A 17744-nucleotide genomic window follows, 5' to 3' on the forward strand; every position below is an offset into this window, starting at 1 on the left:
TTATAAATTATACATCTTACATTGTAGAGCATAGACTAATGCCAGTAAACATGAGTAAATACGGTGTTGACGATATACCGAATCTGTTCAAAAAATTCCGGAACATTTGTAATTTCTTGCCAGTGGTGTTTGGAGTTAATTGTGGTTGGCATCCCTGCAGACGCCTGTGTTTAATGTGTAACTGCTGTGTGTTTCACTGTTGTATATCTGTTAGTTATTGTTCAGTGCTGTATTGAGTAGAACACTGTGTTGCACAGCTTACGAAATTTGAGGTGGCAGAGTTAGAGGTGCTATGCATCTGCATTAAATTTTGCATGAAATTCAAGACAACATTTACAGAGACACAGCAGACGGTCTACGGTGATGAGTGCTCAAGCCATACTCAGTGTTATGAATGGTTCACACGGTTTAAAAATGGCTACATGGAAGCTAAAGATGATGCCCTTCGACGTCTACCGATGATGCTCATGTCAGGAATGACAATGAAATAGTGCATGCCAATCAAAGACTGACTGTCAGAGAGATTGCAGAAGAATGTAACATTTCTGTTTGGTCATGTCAGGATTTCCTGACACAGCATCTTGGAATGCATCGTGTTGCTACTAAGTTCATCCCACGGCTCATGAGTCCAGACCAGAAAGACTTTTGCCTCACAATCTGTGGAGAGCTTTCGGATTGAGCAAATGGGAATGAGATGGTCCTTAAGAGAATCATAACTGGTGGTGAGATGTGGGTCTACAGTTATGATGTTGAGACCAAAGACCAAAAAACGCTTAGCAGGTCAGAGATGATGATAGTTTTCTTTGACAGTGAAGGATTAGTTCATCATGAATTTGTGCCACATGGACAAACTGTTAATTGATGGTGTTGTGACGCCTGCAAGAAAATGTGAGAAGGAAATGGTGTGAAATGTGGCGAGACAATTCATGGCTCTTGCATCATGATAACAAACCTGCGCATTCATCCCTGTTGGTGTGCGACTGTTGCACAAAACACGAAATCACTGTGCTACCTCATCCTCTGCATTCTGCAGACCTGGCCCCTGTGGACTTTTTTATTTCCAAAGTTGAAAACCCTGTAGAAAGGATCAAGATTTCCAACAATAGGTGACATGAATGAAAATTCGCAGACAGCACTTTGTGCGATACAGCAAGATGTTTACCAAGGCTGCTTCCAGAAGTGGAAACAGCATTAGGAGCAGTGTATCAATTGTGGAGGAGAGTATTTTGAAGGAGACCATGCACAACAAGTAAAATGTAAGTGTAGAAAAATTTTGTGGGCGAAGTTCCAGAATTTTTCGAACAGGCCTCATATACTACAGAGGCATTCTAATGTTACTCTCTGCACTGGTTTTTTGTCTGCTCCCTAGCTCTCAGTATCCCCCACAGAATGTCAAATTATACTGTGCATGTGATACTGTAACCAAACAGAAAACATCAGGGAGAACCAAAGCAAAAATGGCTATTTTGTAATATCTCCACAAAAATATTTGAAGCACAAATGTGAAAGAATGCGTACCCTAAAATATTATTCAAAATGTTTATTGTAGAATTAAGTAATGCTTTTTGTATGTGAATACAAAATCTAATAACTGTTTGTCATTTATTTCATAATCCGTAATTTTCAAACTACATTTCAGATCTCCCACTCTCAGTGAAATCAAAGTTCAAGAATGGTATTCCTAAAAAGTGGCAAACCATTGCAAAATTTTGGGATAATATGCAGAAACACTCCTTTTATAGTAAGTACTGAAACTATATGTTAGTGTGATGATGTAACTCTGCTGGTCTCTGTAATCTTAAGTTGGGTATTGCTCCACCAGATTTAATAATTGTTTACTAACTGTCTGGACAGTAGTTTTAGACTAAACTATGCATTTTTAACAGGCAATATACTGTTAAATATGCTGTATATAACAAACTTGATGTCCAAATACCAGCTTTTGAATGTTCAGGACTTGAGTGCTCCACATTCTCATTCCATCAATCATGTTATTTGCAAAATATGCCCATAATTGCCTTAACATGAAAGTTTACTGTACAAATAGAGCCTCACATGTCTGCAGTAGACATTCTAAATTGCTGCTCTTGATGCAATTGCTGTACATGAATAATTTCTAACTATTAGTCGAAAGCAGTAGTATAATATCTATGCAATATATGCACCAATATTTACAAAGGGCACAGTTATAAATGATGCAGTAGTTTTGAAAGTGGGAGAGTATAAAGTCAGATTTTAAGAAATAATTTCGAGTGATAGAGAACAGAATTAATGCCCTGATGATGTACATATTGCTTAAAGGAAAACTAAAATAACTTAAGTATCTTAAGACATCTGTATATGGTTATAAAGTATGAGTACAATTATTTGTGTTGTAAAAGTATGGGTGCTGCTGAAATCTTACTTTCAGTGCGAACAAAAACTATAGATATTAACATAATAGCTGTAGGTGAAAACAAAGTTTAGTAGCTAAATTTTGTGATAGTTAGCTTCATGTTGCACAGATCAGGTGCATGATTTTCATCAGAATTATGTGGAACAAGTCAGTATACATGCTACATATACATTATTTGTTTCCAAATATGCTGACAATTTATAGGTTATTAACTAGTACTCTTAAGAGATATCTACAATAGAATTGTTGGTAAACACTACATATTTTTCCCATTCCTCACAATTCTGCAATCATAATTTTTGTATAAATGATTACTTACCCCCAGAAAATTACGCCAAAATACCTTAATGACTGAAAAATGTTGATCTGTTACTTGATTTGTTTCCAAAACCGACAATTATACACAGAACAAAAGAATTCAAACTAGTTGTTTGAACAGATCAGGAATATGTTTCTTCCAGTTCAAATTTTCATCAGTATGTATACCTATAAATTTGGACTATACCTTCCCTATTTACTAACTCCTGTTCATGTTGTTCTTGTTATGGTCTACAATCAAAAATTGTTTGATGCAGCTCTCCATGCAAGTCCATATCGCAGGATGTGTCATGTCGGCTGATCCATTCTTTTAGTCATGTTTTACCTGACAATTTTTTTTTCTTTTGCCAATTCAGACAAGAAGACAATAGAATACACTGAATAACTAATGAGGAGGTACCTCCTCATTAGTTATTTAGTGTATTCTATTCTCTTCTTGTCTGAATTGCTTATTATCCACATTTCACGTTCATTCTAAGCTACACTCTCTACAAATACCTTCTTAAGAATGGTCCCTAGTGCATAAATTTATAGGCAATGTCAGTAAATTTCTCTTTTTCAGAAACATTTTTCTTGCGATTGCTAGTCAGCATTTTATGTACTCTGCACTTCACTCATCATCAGTTAGGTTGCTGCCCAAATAGCACTACACACAGACTACTTTTAGCGTCTCCTTTCCTAATCTGTTTCCCTCAGCATCATCTGATTTAATTTGACTGAATTTCATTACTTTTATTTTACTTTTGTAACATGTTTGAAGAAACTATTCCGTTCAGCTGCCCTGGCAGGTCTACTGTCGTCTCTGACACCGTTACAATGTCATCGGCAAACAAAAAGTTTTTATATTTTGATGAGTTGCCTGTTGGATTCTGTCTCTGGACCTTTGACAGACATTTGTTTAATGATTTTGCTGACATTTTGCCAGCCTAAGTGGCTGGTGTTGTAAATGGTTCACCATTCATTGCTGGTAGTGGAGGGTGAGCATTTGACAGTGACAGCCACTTGTGCTGCCCTTACATCAGGAAAATTATTGAATAAATGTCAGTTGAAGTTCTTGGGACAGACGCCAACAGACCGAACATCAACAAACGCCCACAAAAATTTTTCATGTCTTCTCCCAGAACTACAACTCCTTTTCAGAATTTCTCCTTTGTTTGCTTTACTGCTTACTGAATGTACATGGAAGAGGTTACAACCCTTTCTCACTCCCTTCTGAATTACTGCTTCTCTTTCATGCCCTTTGACTCCTATAATTGATGTGTTTTCTGTCAAGCTGTAGATAATGTTTTACTCTCTGATTTTATGCCTGCTCCAGTCGACATTGTTAAAAGCTTTCTATAAATGTACAGATGCCATAAATGTCCTCTAAGATAAGTTGTGGTCAGTGCTACATTAATTGCTGGTGTTATTTTATTTATTGAAATGCTGCATATACTCTGCTTTTTTTTTTTTTTTTTTTTTTTTCAAAATTAGGAGAGAGTGCATTATTGAAAAAAACGTTAAAAAATTCTTCTGCATCTCTGTGTCAGTTGTAATCCTCGTGTCAGCTCTAAAAGGTAGAACTCTACTTGATTTATGTTATGTAGAAAATCATTCACATGTTTACCAAAATTGAACAATGTGGGACTACTTTAGTGATTTATTCCCAGCTGCTAATATTATCTGACCTCCCATCATTATTTGAATTGGTTGGTTGGTTGGTTATTGGGGAAGGAGACAAGACAGCGAGGTCATCGGTGTCATCGGATTAGGGAAGGACGGGGAAGGAAGTCGGCCGTGCCCTTTGAAAGGAACCATCCCGGCATTTGCCTGGAGTGATTTAGGGAAATCACGGAAAACCTAAATCAGGATGGCCGGACGCAGGATTGAACCGTCGTCCTCCCAAATGTGAGTCCAGTGTCTAACCACTGCGCCACCTCGCTCGGTATTATTTGAATTAACCAGAACTATTCTTTCTGTTCTTTGTTAATTATAAAACAAATAATTTTGTAAAAGTTGTGCTCTTCTGAGATATTAGTATGATTCGTAAAATCAAACATAGTCACAAAAGTACTAAATGACAACAAAGTATAAATAACATTCTTAGTGAAAAACCCTTGAATCCAAACTGATGTGCTAAGTAAGTGGTTCCTACTAGACTCTGTTCTTGTGTATGTTACTTTCTTTTAATATTTTGGGAGAAGATATCAGTAAGGAAATTTGGTGATAACTGTTTAGACCTTTGTGGCACCTTTCTTTAAAAAGATTTAAAATGATATATTGTACACTGCCAGAGAAAAAATTCCTGTGCTAGTGATAAATTACAAATTCGTGGGGGGGGGGGGGCAGGGGAGAGAAAAACCCTTCATAATTCTGTTAGAAAAACTGTCAACGCCTTGTGAGCTCTTATTTTTGTTTTCCTTTATAATTTGTAGCAAGGGATCATCTGTTTACCAGGCAATGTAAAAATGAAAATAAATACACTATGTGATCAGAAGTATCCGGACACCTGGCTGAAAATTACTTAAGAGTTCATGGCACCCTCCATCAGTAATGCTGGAATTCAGTATGATGTTGGCTCTTCCTCAACCTTGATGACAGCTTCCACTCTCACAGGCATATGTTCAATCAGGTGCTGGAAGGTTTCTTAGGGAATGGCAGCCCATTCTTCATGGAGTGCTGCACTGAGGAGAGGTATCGATGTCAGTCGGTGAGGCCTGGCATGAAGTCGGCATTCCAGAACATCCCAAAGGTATTTTGTAGGGTTCAGGTCAGGACTCTGCGCAGGCCAGTCCATTACAGGGATGTTATTGTCGTGTAACCACTCCGCTGCAGGTCGTGCATTATGAACAGGTGCTTGATCTTGTTGAAAGATGGAATCGCCATACCTGAATTGCTTTTCAACAGTGGGAAGCAAGAAGGTGCTTAAAACATCAAAGTAGGCCTGTGCTGTGATAGTGCCTTGCAAAACAACAAATGGTTAAAGCCCCCTCCATGAAAAACATGACCACACCGTAACACCACTGCCTCCGAATTTTACTTTTGGCGCTATACACGCTGGCAGATGATCGTTCACTAGGCATTTGCCACACCCACACCCCGCCATCGGATCACCACATCATGTACCGTGATTTGTCACTCCACACAACGTTTTTCCACTGTTCAATCATCCAATATTTACGCTCCTTACACCAAGTGAGGTGTCATTTGGCATTTACTGGTGTGATGTGTTGCTTATGAGCAGCCGCTGAACCACGAAATCCAAGTTTTCTCGCCTCCCACCTGTCATAGTATGTGCAGTGGATCCTGATGCAATTTGGAATTTCTGTGTGACGGTCTGGATAGATGTCTGCCTCTTACACATTATGACCCTCTTCAACTGTCGGCAGTCTGTGTCAGCCAGCAGACGAGGTCAGCCTGTATGCTTTTATGCTGTATGTGTCCCTTCACATTTCTACTTCACTATCACATTGGAAACAGTAGACCTATGGATGTTTAGGAATGTGGAAATTTCAGGTACAGACATGTTACACCCAATCACCTGACCATGCTCAAAGTCCACGAGTTCCACGGAGCGTCCCATTCTGCTCTCTCACAATGTCTAATGACTACTGAGGTCGCTGATGGAGTACCTGGCAGCACAGTGCCCCTAATATGAAAAATGTATGTTTTTGGGGGTGTCCGGATACTTTTGATCACATAGTGTGGCTCATACTTTACGGATAAACGAGAGACCGAAAACATCCAAGTCTGCATGCTTTCGTAACCATTGCCATTGCCATTGCCATTGAAGGTAAAATCTTTTTGATTGTTAGGACACACCATGTTCCTCTTCAAGTCTTCCCTTGACCAATGTTTTGACTACTCTGCTGGTGTCTTCTTCAAGGTCTTCTGCTGCTCAATTAGCTGAAGACTATCAAAGATCAGCGTCACTTTGACATATAAAAGGGAGTTTTCTTGTATTTATTTGGAAGAAGTTTAGTTACTAGATGAAGTTCTTCTGGCTGCTAATAGTGGACCATCAAAGGAAGAGATGGGATAGTGGGCCATCAAAGGAAGAGATGGGGAATGTTTATCAAAATATTATTGTTGTTCCACAGAGATGGCTTCCTGTTCACGAATTGACGTACCATGGCTGCGTATTTACTTCCTTAATGGCAGGAAACCGAGGCCGTATTATCTATTGAAGTTGCATTCGTTCTTTAAAATCTCAGCCACTTCTAGGAAAATGTTGCCAGTTCTGCTCCTGAAGATTTCGCACATTGGTGTAACAGTGTGTAATGTTTGTGCTCCTTAATATATTCTTTTACTGTCCTTCCCATTTCTTCTATAAATTTTTCTGCAGCTATGTGTCACTTCATAGACTCCCACAGTGTTTGAAGATAGTCAATGTTGGGAAAAGTGTTTTATTTTGCTTTGACTGAAAAATTGGTATTCATACCATTTTTTTCATAGAATTCGATTGATATGGTCAGAAGTTGTAGAAACGAATGGTAACCTGTCGGAGGGAGAAGGCAATTGATTGGCCTTTTTATTAGCGTACTTAATAATATTTTGTTTTGAAAGACCTCTTTATGGGCAAAGCAATGTAGCCATTGACTTTCATTGCCTTCTTTAAGAAACTTGACACCGGTTCCACACTAGTATTGTCTGGATGCTGAAGGCACATGAAGACAGTGGGTTGAGCACTGCTTGCTTCTGGAGTGGGTGGTGTTGCAAAGTGGTATCTAAATACCTACTTGTGGTTGTAGGATTTCTGTACATTCATTGTCCTACAGTGTCGTTAGCTCTTCTATAGACCGACACGTCGAGGAACCAGTGATTGATAATTATGTCTATGACTGAGCTAATTGTGAAGCAAGAAGATCCTGAAGAAGACCGCAGCAGAGGAGATGAAACATTGAGTGCATGGCAGAAATTGAAAAGGAATGTGACGCGGCCTAACACCCTGGATTATTTCATCTTCTTACACATAGTAGAATGTCATCTCATTTTAGTAGAATTGTCACATTTTATTTGTCACAAATGCTACAAAGGAAGATTTCATCTCCACCACCACTACCAACACCAACACCACCACCACCACCACCACCACCACCACCACATCATTTTAGGTGTCGGCTCATCCTCTGGATACACATTTGTGCATTGTGTAGTTTCTTTTGCTTTGTGCGGCCTTATGCTATTGGTCATTTGGGCTAGTACATCTTTAGTGAAAGTTTCCATCCCGAGAGAAAGATTACTCTGAATCTCCTACCGGTTGCATTGCTATCCTTCAATACAGAACAATGCTGCTAATGCATGATTTGCTGTTTTTCATTAGTAATGAATGAAATAATTCTGTGTAAGGCACTGAAATGTTTGTTGTCATATGTTATTTGATGAGTTAGGCACAAAACATTCATATTACAATTATTCATTATTTCTCTCAGATATGTTGTGAACCATATGTGAATAATCACCTGAATCATATACATAATATGGTTATATGGTGAATGCAAAATGGTATTTTAACATCTGTTGCTCCTAATTTTTTTCAGACTTCAATACTTTGTGTGTCATCAGCAACTACACAATTTTATTATTGTAATGTTACATACACTTACATTTTTAGGGAAGCAGCTGAGGAGTTTCAGTTCCAGGTTTGCATGGCTAGAATCACTGAAATCCTCAGGACTGTTAAGAGTGAGTTCCAGAGGCCGTATTATAATACCTTCTCCGAAATATCTTAAAGGTGGGTGTGTGCTTACATAATAAACTTATTTTCTAATTAAAAAGTGATAATTTTGTATGGATGAGTTTCATGCTGTTTCTGATCTTAGCTAACATTTTTGAAACTAAAATATTTTTATGTAATATGATAAGAAGGATAATACATTCTTGGTATGTGTGGAATTAAAATTCCAAGAGCTTAACATCTGTATTATTATCTTTCACACATCAGAACATTATGTTGGCCTCATCTGTTTTCAGTGTTCTTTACCAAATTCGTTGCGTGGGGGGGGGGGGGGGTATACTTTACTATGTGTTATGTCCATTGGCTCTGTAGAAAAACTTACGTGGTTCGGCTCTTCAATATAAATGCCACTGTAGGTCATTGTTAACCCTTTGACTGCTGGAGGCGCGCCATCTGATGGCGCGCTGAGGTGGTGAGGCCTGCGGCAAAATTTGGCTACCTGTTCTGCGAGCTTGTCCCTCAAAGCCGCTGCCAGAACCGGATCTGCCCGCGCTGCTCAACCAGCCCCGTGCTGAATATTTCTTGGCTGATTACGACTCACACAGAGCCAGCATGATTTTTTGGTGACTTAGAGCTATAATATCTGGGCAATATTTTTTGTATTTAAATAAAATTTGTCCATCTTGTACAACTATATGTGTTCTCTTAAGAATTATAATGAAAATAATTCTATGAGTCATATTGAGCCAGAAAATTGTAGGTAAATCGGCCAAAAAAATAGGAGCCCAAAAATATTTCGAAGTTTAGCTTCTTGTCTCTCCTGAACTAATGCTATGATGAATGTAAAACTTGGCATGAAGTTTCATTTCCATAGCACTTTTCAGTGCTGAATGAATTAAGGGCAAAATGAAGATTTTGTAAAAACGTCAAAAATTCGGTATTTTCAATCTGAATTTGCTAAAAAACTATGCTCTGTAAAACATACCAAGCTGTATAACTGGAATGAAAGTTGGGCGTGCAAATCAGTCCCTAAAACAATGTTAACTTTGGATTCGCATTCCTAGTAGAGCGAACGCATTATGAAAATGAAATTTAGAGTGCAACAGATTGACAGTGCAATGATAAGGAATAAAATTTTTTATTCACCTACTATTTTCCAATAATCTACAAATTCCATGAACCATGGACCTTGCCTTTGGTGGGGAGGCTTGCGTGCCTCAGCATTACAGATAGCCATACCGTAGGTGCAACCACAATGGAGGGGTATCTGTTGAGAGGCCAGACAAATGTGTGGTTCCTGAAGAGGGGCAGCAGCCTTTTCAGTAGCTACAGGGGCAACAGTCTGGATGATTGACTGATCTGGCCTTGTAATGGTGTGATTCCAAACACGGCGACAGCGACCGATCGCAGCTGCAGAAGACAGATGGCAACACTGCCGCCTGCAGTCGGTACGTTGCGGAATGCAGCGACAGACAAGCTATGCAGTTGCCGGGAACAACTGCGCGAGGCGAGATGTCTGTTAACACCACCGCTGTTATTGCGCTGTTGTTGGAAGAGAAAGACGACATTTTATTGTTGCATTCCACGAAAAGATGAAAGCTGGTAATGCCTTTATATAAAAGTAAAACTGCAGAAGGTAGTTATACAGCGCTGATAAAAAGACATTTGTGAGCTGATAAAAATATCTTCAGGAGCCACTGTCGTTTAAATGAAAGACAGTTTAATTTCATGCTCAGTTTTATTAAAGATGACATAATGCCACAGTGCCTAAGAAACGCAATAAGTGCAGAAGAAAAATTATATTTGACGCTGAGGTAAGTCCACAAAATGTTATACATTATTAGATTGTGCTGCAGTTCCAAGACTTTTTGAGGTTGAAGGGCTGCTGTTATCACTTGGCTGATGTGTGTTGCACCGTGCAGCCATTATTTCACAATCAGAAACGATCATACTAATTTTTATTTTGGCTTCTGCCTTATAAACTGGAGGTAAACTCCGTACAACTGTGCTGATGTGATGGAAAAATAAGTCAATATCATCATCTTTGTGTTCCATAAACGTTTTTAGTAAATTTTGCCTAATTTTGTTCCTTTCTTTCCACATTTTTAATATTGTATCATCATTACTACAAACTTGACTGCATTTTCTTTTCTGTGTAGGCACATAACATTCATCGTTTGTTACCACAGATGTTTCACCACTATTTCCTATTGTATGTGTTTCTGCTGTTTCTTCTTTCTGTGATGCCGAAAGGTTCAGTTGACAAGTTCGATCTCCACTGTCTTCTTGGCTTTCTTGTATTGTTGTCTGTGATGATGTCAATGTAATATTTGTTCCTCCAGGTCTGTGCAGTGCAACACTGTCAAGGAACGATAGCTGTTCATGTCTTTTTGTTTTTGAATTTTTTGAGGCAGCAGAGCCCGTTCCTAATTTGCTTTTCTTCTTGAACCTCTGGTAACCGTCCTTTAAAAATTTCCACTTCTTCTTACAGTCATCACCTGTAAATGGAAATTATATTAGCTGTATGTTTGCGTATGTTTCAGATTCTTGGCCACAGGCGAAAGTTATTGGTCTTTATCATTTGCCTGTCGTATATCACCATCTTACATATCAAGAATTGTTAAAAATGTTTTGAAGATATTAAGAATAAGGTTGCTGCCCATGTTGATGCCACCTTCTACTGAATCAGATTTCAGATGTATTGAAGAAGAATTTTGGCTTAAACGCAATATACCTAATTGTGTAGGCACTATAGATGGGAAACATGTTCGCATAAGGGCACCAGAGAAAAGTGGATCTCTGTTTTTTAATTACAAAGATTTTTTTTCAGTTGTTCTGATGTCTATTGTGGATGCAAATTGTAAATTCATTAGCGTTGATGTCAGTGCTTATGGAAAAAGAGTCTGATAACGGTACATTTCAGAAATCAACTCTGCGCAAGAAAATAGCCACAAAGGAGTTTAATATGCCTCCACCAAAATGTTTGCCAGCCATAAATGTGATATTACCACATTTCCTGATAGGAGACGAAGCATTTGCTCTCAGTGATTGTATGATGAAACCTTATTCCAGAAGAGTTGCTGCATCACATCGAGACAAACAGATGTATAATTATAGATTATGCCGTGCTCGTAGAGTGTCAGAAAATGCCTTTGGGCTATTAAGCCAAGTATTTAGGGTATTTTATAGTCCTATTACTGTGGCGCCTGAAGTGGCTGACGACCTCGTTTTGGTGGCATGTTGTTTACACAATTTGCTACGAGACAGTTATCTTGAAGAAAATGGTATTCCATTTTATAGCTGTAGTTTTAATGAAGCAACCAGCCAAAACAAAATGCATAGCTTTTCTCGTTTTGGAGGATTTCTAAGCAGTAGTGGTTTTGAAATTAGAGACAAACTTTAAGATTTTTTTCTCCAGTGAATGCGGTTCTGTGGCGTGGCAAGAGGCAGCAGTTAACAAAAATCGGTTGTGAATAACAATGGATTGTAAATAATGATTTATGTAAGACAAAACATATATACTGTTGCCTTTTTAACATCTTCATATAATAATTGTTAGTGCACATATGGATCTGTTTGTTAGTAAATAATTGGTTGAATTTATGTACTTGTTTTATTTAACTCTTGTGCTATAGCTTTCCAGATGTTATCTTTCACTAGAACATTTCTGTATTCTTCATGCCCAACATCACAAATTACAGAATATTTCGCCACTCTGTTAATTAACTTTTCTTCATTGGAGTCCAAGAAACTCATTTTCACTGAATTCGGTATGTTCGGCCAGTAAAAGCAGTCTCCGGTCGCTATGCGGTTCGGTGTCAGCGGCACTACTGGTTCCTGTCCGGATGTGCAGTACGTCGCCAAAGCAGGTATACGGCGGCAGACGACGCTGCCGCCGTGTTCAGCACGCCTCACATTGCAAACAATGGCAACCAGTGGTGCCGCCTGCAGCCGGTCGGTGCAGTCTGAGGTCGTGTTCGGAATCATACATTTACACTAACCAAAACGGACTTGCTGTGCTGGTACTACGAACGGCTGAAAGCAAGGGGAAACTACAGCCGTAATTTTTCCCGAGGGCATGCAGCTTTACTGTATGGTTAAATGATGATGGTGTCCTCTTGGGTAAAATATTCCGGAGGTAAAATAGTGCCCCATTTGGATCTCCAGGCGTGGACTACTCAAGAGGACGTCATTATCAGGAGAAAGAAAACTGGCGTTGTACGGATCGGAGCATGGAATGTCAGATCCCTTAATCAGGCAGGTAGGCTAGAAAATTTAACTGGTGGCTAATCCAATCTGTAATGTCTAATTACGTGAATGATAAAGAGTTCATGTACCAGTAACAAGTAGTTCAGCATTAGCAAACAACAGAAAGTACTGCAACCACTGTCTTTACACATACTGAGATTTGCTAAGTAAGAAATAACATGTCACAAAACTGGCAAATGATACCAAATATGTGGAATAATGTGGATGGGGCATTATAACTAAATGTATATGCTTTTGGTCCTGTTTACTCAGCTCACTTTTAAAATTGTTCAACTAAAATTTTTGATAACAGCCAGTCTCCATTTCTTCTTTTTCTAAATAATAATTGTAGTAGACTCTTGTGATTGTTATATTGCTGGCAGAACAATTTTTGCTTCTTTGACACACTTTCGCTATACAGCTATTGTGACTACCCTTTTGCCTCTGAAGTGCAATGATGGAATGATGGTTTGTCTGCAGTAACATTACATTGCCAATAGTCCTTTGATTATTTCGAAACCAAACCATACACAAGACAGAAACTTCTGACAACATACAGAAAGTTCTGGCTGAGAATTATGAATTATTTCCGAATAAAGCTGATGACTCTCCGAAAGCAGAAGCACTGCATTGTTGATAGATACAGAAACAAAAGGTAGATAGCATGGCTAGCTTTTGGAATGTGCTTTCTTTCCACACACACACACACACACACACACACACACACAGTCGACTACACACACATAGTGCTCAGTCGACTGCCGGCTCTTTCCTGGCCCAGAATGAATGTACTGGGGTGGGGCAGGTTGAGGGATGGAGAAAGATAGTAAGCAGGCAGAGGAGGAGGGGGGGGGGGGGGGAGCGTATAGTTGCTCGTGGCTTGTGGCTTGTGGGAGAGTGGAGAGCTGTCTGTAGGCTAGCTATGGGTGCAGGTAGAGGGAACAGCTGGCAGATCGCCTGGCACACGATTTCATAGACTAGGGCATAAGATAATGGTACACAACTAGCTGATGTGGGGACACAAATTCGTGCAGCTCAGAAAAGCTGGTGGTTGTGGGGAGAGGATCCTGATGGCACAGGTTGTGAAGCAGCCATTGAAATCTCGCATGTTGTGCTCTGCTGGACGTTGTGCCACTGTGTGATCCACCTTGCTTTTGACAAAATTTCAGCAGTGGCCATTCAGTGTAGCTGACAGCTGGTTGATTGTCATACCAACACAAAACACCGTGCAATGGTTGCAACAGACCTGGTACATAACATGGTCGCTTACACATCCTTTGTGAGTAGGCCCCATGGTTCATCGCCATAGTATACATCTTCATGTATACTATCACTAAATATTATCCGGTAAAATTAAAAATCTACTTCAATCTCCAATATTGCTCCTTAATACTTCATTTCAAATCCTAGAGTCCTCCTTTACTTTTCAACCACTCTACCATACCTCTGTATACCATTCATTACTTATCATATATATTTAGGTTATCAAGAGTGTATTATCTTTACTTAGGTTATCAGAGAGTTCCACTATTCAACAAGTTGTCAAGTCATTCTTATTTATATACATATATATTTTTAGAATTAACCAATGTAGAACCATCACCTATAATACCATGTGCTCATGCTTTCCGATGTGCACGTACTTCCCCCTACAACCCTTGATGGTTCTTACAAGCTCTCAAACTGTACTTTTCCTGTTTGTGTCTTTGTGTTTCTTTGTGTGTATGCATATGGGTAGTTATGTAGCCTGATTCTTCAGCCTACTTATGTAAAATAAGTTGAAGGTTATAGAAAACCTTGGAAATTGAGAAGGACTTCAGTGTTAGAAGTGCATGCATATGGAAAGAGGGAAAGCCCCAGGATCCCTACTTCACCTGTCCTTGAGTGAGAAGCCAGAGAAGGCAGGATGTTAAACGTCTCCTGCAGAATGGACATTCTCACCTTTACCCTTGAAGCTCCCGAAGAAAATCTTAGCAGCATCTATGGAATGGCAAATGGTGAAGAATCAGTTACACTTGTCTGCAAGGGTTGTCTGAAAGGTGGGGTGTGTGATTACCGTATTTACTCGAATCTAAGCCGCACTCGAATCTAAGCCGCACCTGAAAAATGAGACTCGAAATAAAGGAAAAAAAAATTTCCCAAATGTAAGCCGCAACTGAAATCTGAGACTCTAAATTCAAGGGGAGAGAAAAGTTTTAGGCCGCACCTCCAAATCGAAATAAAGTTGGTCCATTGTAATATGAGAGACAATTTAGGTCGAATGAATGACGATACAGCTACAGTAGTTTGGTTCGAGCCGTAAGCTTAGCAGTTAAGCTTTACCAGGTAGCCATTGCTATGCGTCAGGCGCTCCATCCGTATTTATACGGGTACCCTTTGATTTTCACGTGCTTCATCTGGTTTGAATTGATTGCTTATTTTTCTTTGATCTGATAAGTTCCGTTCTCTTTGTTATAGGTGTTTACATCACTCTATGCTGAAAATGCATTACTGTACTGTGTCATGCATTGCTTGTCACATTCTGATAATGAGTGTTTACGACCTGTCGCCGCTCGTGGCTTGGTTTGCTTTTGAGCGTGCTATGACCGCTTAACAATAAAAAAAAGAGAGGAATTGTCTCAGTAGCGAAACAATGGCAAGAGACTGCTATTTGTTGTTATTTACACTGCTGCTTTCTTTGATAATGATCAACAAGAACCAAATAATAAACTGCGTATGATAGAAGATGTTCTGAACGAGAGTTTAGCTAAAATTTTTCTCTGTTTGAAAAATCTTTGCAGGCGCCGCTTTAATACATTACTTTCTGCACAGAAATTAGAGTCATCTTAGATTTAAAAATCTAGTCAATTGCCGTGCTTCATTTCTGACTGTATCACTATTAGGCATAAGAATAATACGAATATAAACATGACATGATATGTGTATACTCCCGCGTTTGCTGTTGTCTCACTCTAGTTTCGTAGTTTATCAGGCAGACAGGATTTAAATGAGATAGCAGCAAACACGAAAGAATACATGGCAAAATGTTTATATTTGTATTATTCTTATGGTGAAGAGAATACTGCATGTGATTCACAATTTATAAAAGTTCCCATTAGCAACCATCTCTTCTCACATGTAGGAAAAAATTCAGAACGTAGAATTAGCCATATTGACAAACATCGCAAACAGTCTTGCCAGTCGGATTTTCATAGTACATTGAAAAGCTGCTACATTCGAAGATGAACAATACGGAATTTGTATTTACTTCATTGGATAATGTATGAAAATGCAGTGGTTGAAACTCGGGGCGGAGAAAAAAGCTCGTCTTCGACTTTTTTTAAAATTTATTTACGGATGCAGAGGTTTTGGCGCCAGTATTTATCTTTGTGCCTGCAAAGCATGCCTGTGTAGCGCTACGTTTATTCGATGTCAGAAGTTAGTTGTGACAGCACCTACCAACATATTTCAGAACTTCCGCTTACTTTGCACTCAATTCTAAGCCGCAGGCGGTTTTTTGGATTACAAAAACCAAAAAAAAGTGCGGCTTGGATTCGAGTAAATACGGTAGTGTTAGTTATGCTTGTACTTACACTACCCACTCCTTCCAAAATCAATATAAACTCTCCCCGTCTACATCACATCTCATCAAAAGGTATAAAAGATTCTATAAAATTAGAAAATTATACACTATTGTATAAAATAGTCATCTAGTTAGTCACTTCATATTACCTTTATTCCCGTATAAAATACTATGTTCATTCCATTTCGTCTCGATATCATTCTGCTTCCCTAGTACCATCATACTGATATTCCACCAAATTATTATTCTGTTTGTTCCATTTTATGATTAGAGATCACTGTTTATTCGTAATTCTCTTAAATTATTCACAATCTTGTAGTCATATTTGGTCACTTAAATACTAACATGATAGGATAGTTTAAGAATTCAAGAATAAACCACAGAATAGTTGAAGAATTGACGGGAATTCGGTGTAGGAAAGCTAATGTGGAAGTAACACCGAAAACATCTCAGGAACCGATGGTCGTCACTCCGTCCGTTAACATAGAATGTCAACGTCCCTGGGGAATATACCACTTTATATCATTAACATCATATTTCCCTTTTTCTTCTCCTGTTGTAGGATCCACTAAATATAAGGTTTTAGAGCAGATTACCGATTGTACTCGGTAAGGCCTCACATAATTTTCAAAAAAATTATGTGTTTCTTTCTTCAGGGCAGAGCTCTGAAGATGCTGTTTTACTAGAACTATGTCATCAACCTTATACTGAGGTTCAATAGCCTTCTTGGTACCGTATTTACTCGAATCTAAGCCGCACCTGAAAAATAAGACTCAAAATCAAGGAAAAAAATTTTTCCCGAATCTAAGCCGCACCTGAAATTTGAGACTCGAAATTCAAGGGGCGAGAAAAGCTTTAGGCCGCACCTCTGAATAGAAGCAAAGTTGGTCCATTGTAATATGAGACACAATTTAGGTCAAATGAATGACGATACAGCTACAGTAGTTTGGTTCGAGTCGTAAACTTAGCAGTTAAGCTTTACTAGGTAGCCATTGCTATGCGTCAGGCGCTCCGTCCGTATTTATACGGGTACCCTTCCCTTTTGACATGCTTCGTCTGGTTTGAAGTGGTTGCTTATTTTTCTTTGATCTGATAAGTGCCGTTCTCTTTGTTATAGGTGTTTACGTCACTCTAAGCTGAAAATGCATTACTGTACTGTGTCATGCATTGTTTGTCACATTCTGATAATGAGCGTTTACGGCCTGTCGCCGCTCACGGCATGGCTTGCTTTAGTGCGTGCTACCGCCACCTTTTTTAAAAAAGGAATCGTTTCATTAATGAAACAATGGCAAGAGACTGCTATTTGTTGTTACTTACACTGCTGCTTTCTTAGATAATGATCAACAAGAACCAAATAATAGACTGTGTATGATAGAAGATGTTCTGAACGAGAATTAAGCAAAACTTTTTCTCCGTTTGAAAATCTTTGCAGGCGCCTCTTTATTACATTAATTCTGCACAGAAATTAGAGCCATCTTAGATTTAAAAATCAAGTCAATTGCCGTGCTTCATTTCTGACTGTGTCACTATTAGGCATAAGAATAATACGAATATAAACGTGACAT

General features: G+C 38.9%; 1 protein-coding gene across 1 annotated transcript in view; it reads left to right on the forward strand.

Moving 5' to 3' along the window:
• LOC126188864 (uncharacterized) overlaps nt 1-17744 on the forward strand; it is a 245249-nt gene that overhangs the window by 90410 nt on the left and 137095 nt on the right. Inside the window, exons 5-6 of the mRNA XM_049930512.1 lie at nt 1640-1741; nt 8307-8426. Coding sequence (XP_049786469.1) covers nt 1640-1741; nt 8307-8426 — 222 coding nt within the window. The remainder of the gene's footprint in view (nt 1-1639; nt 1742-8306; nt 8427-17744) is intronic.

Source organism: Schistocerca cancellata, chromosome 5, assembly GCF_023864275.1.
Source record: "Schistocerca cancellata isolate TAMUIC-IGC-003103 chromosome 5, iqSchCanc2.1, whole genome shotgun sequence".
NCBI lineage: Eukaryota > Metazoa > Arthropoda > Insecta > Orthoptera > Acrididae > Schistocerca > Schistocerca cancellata.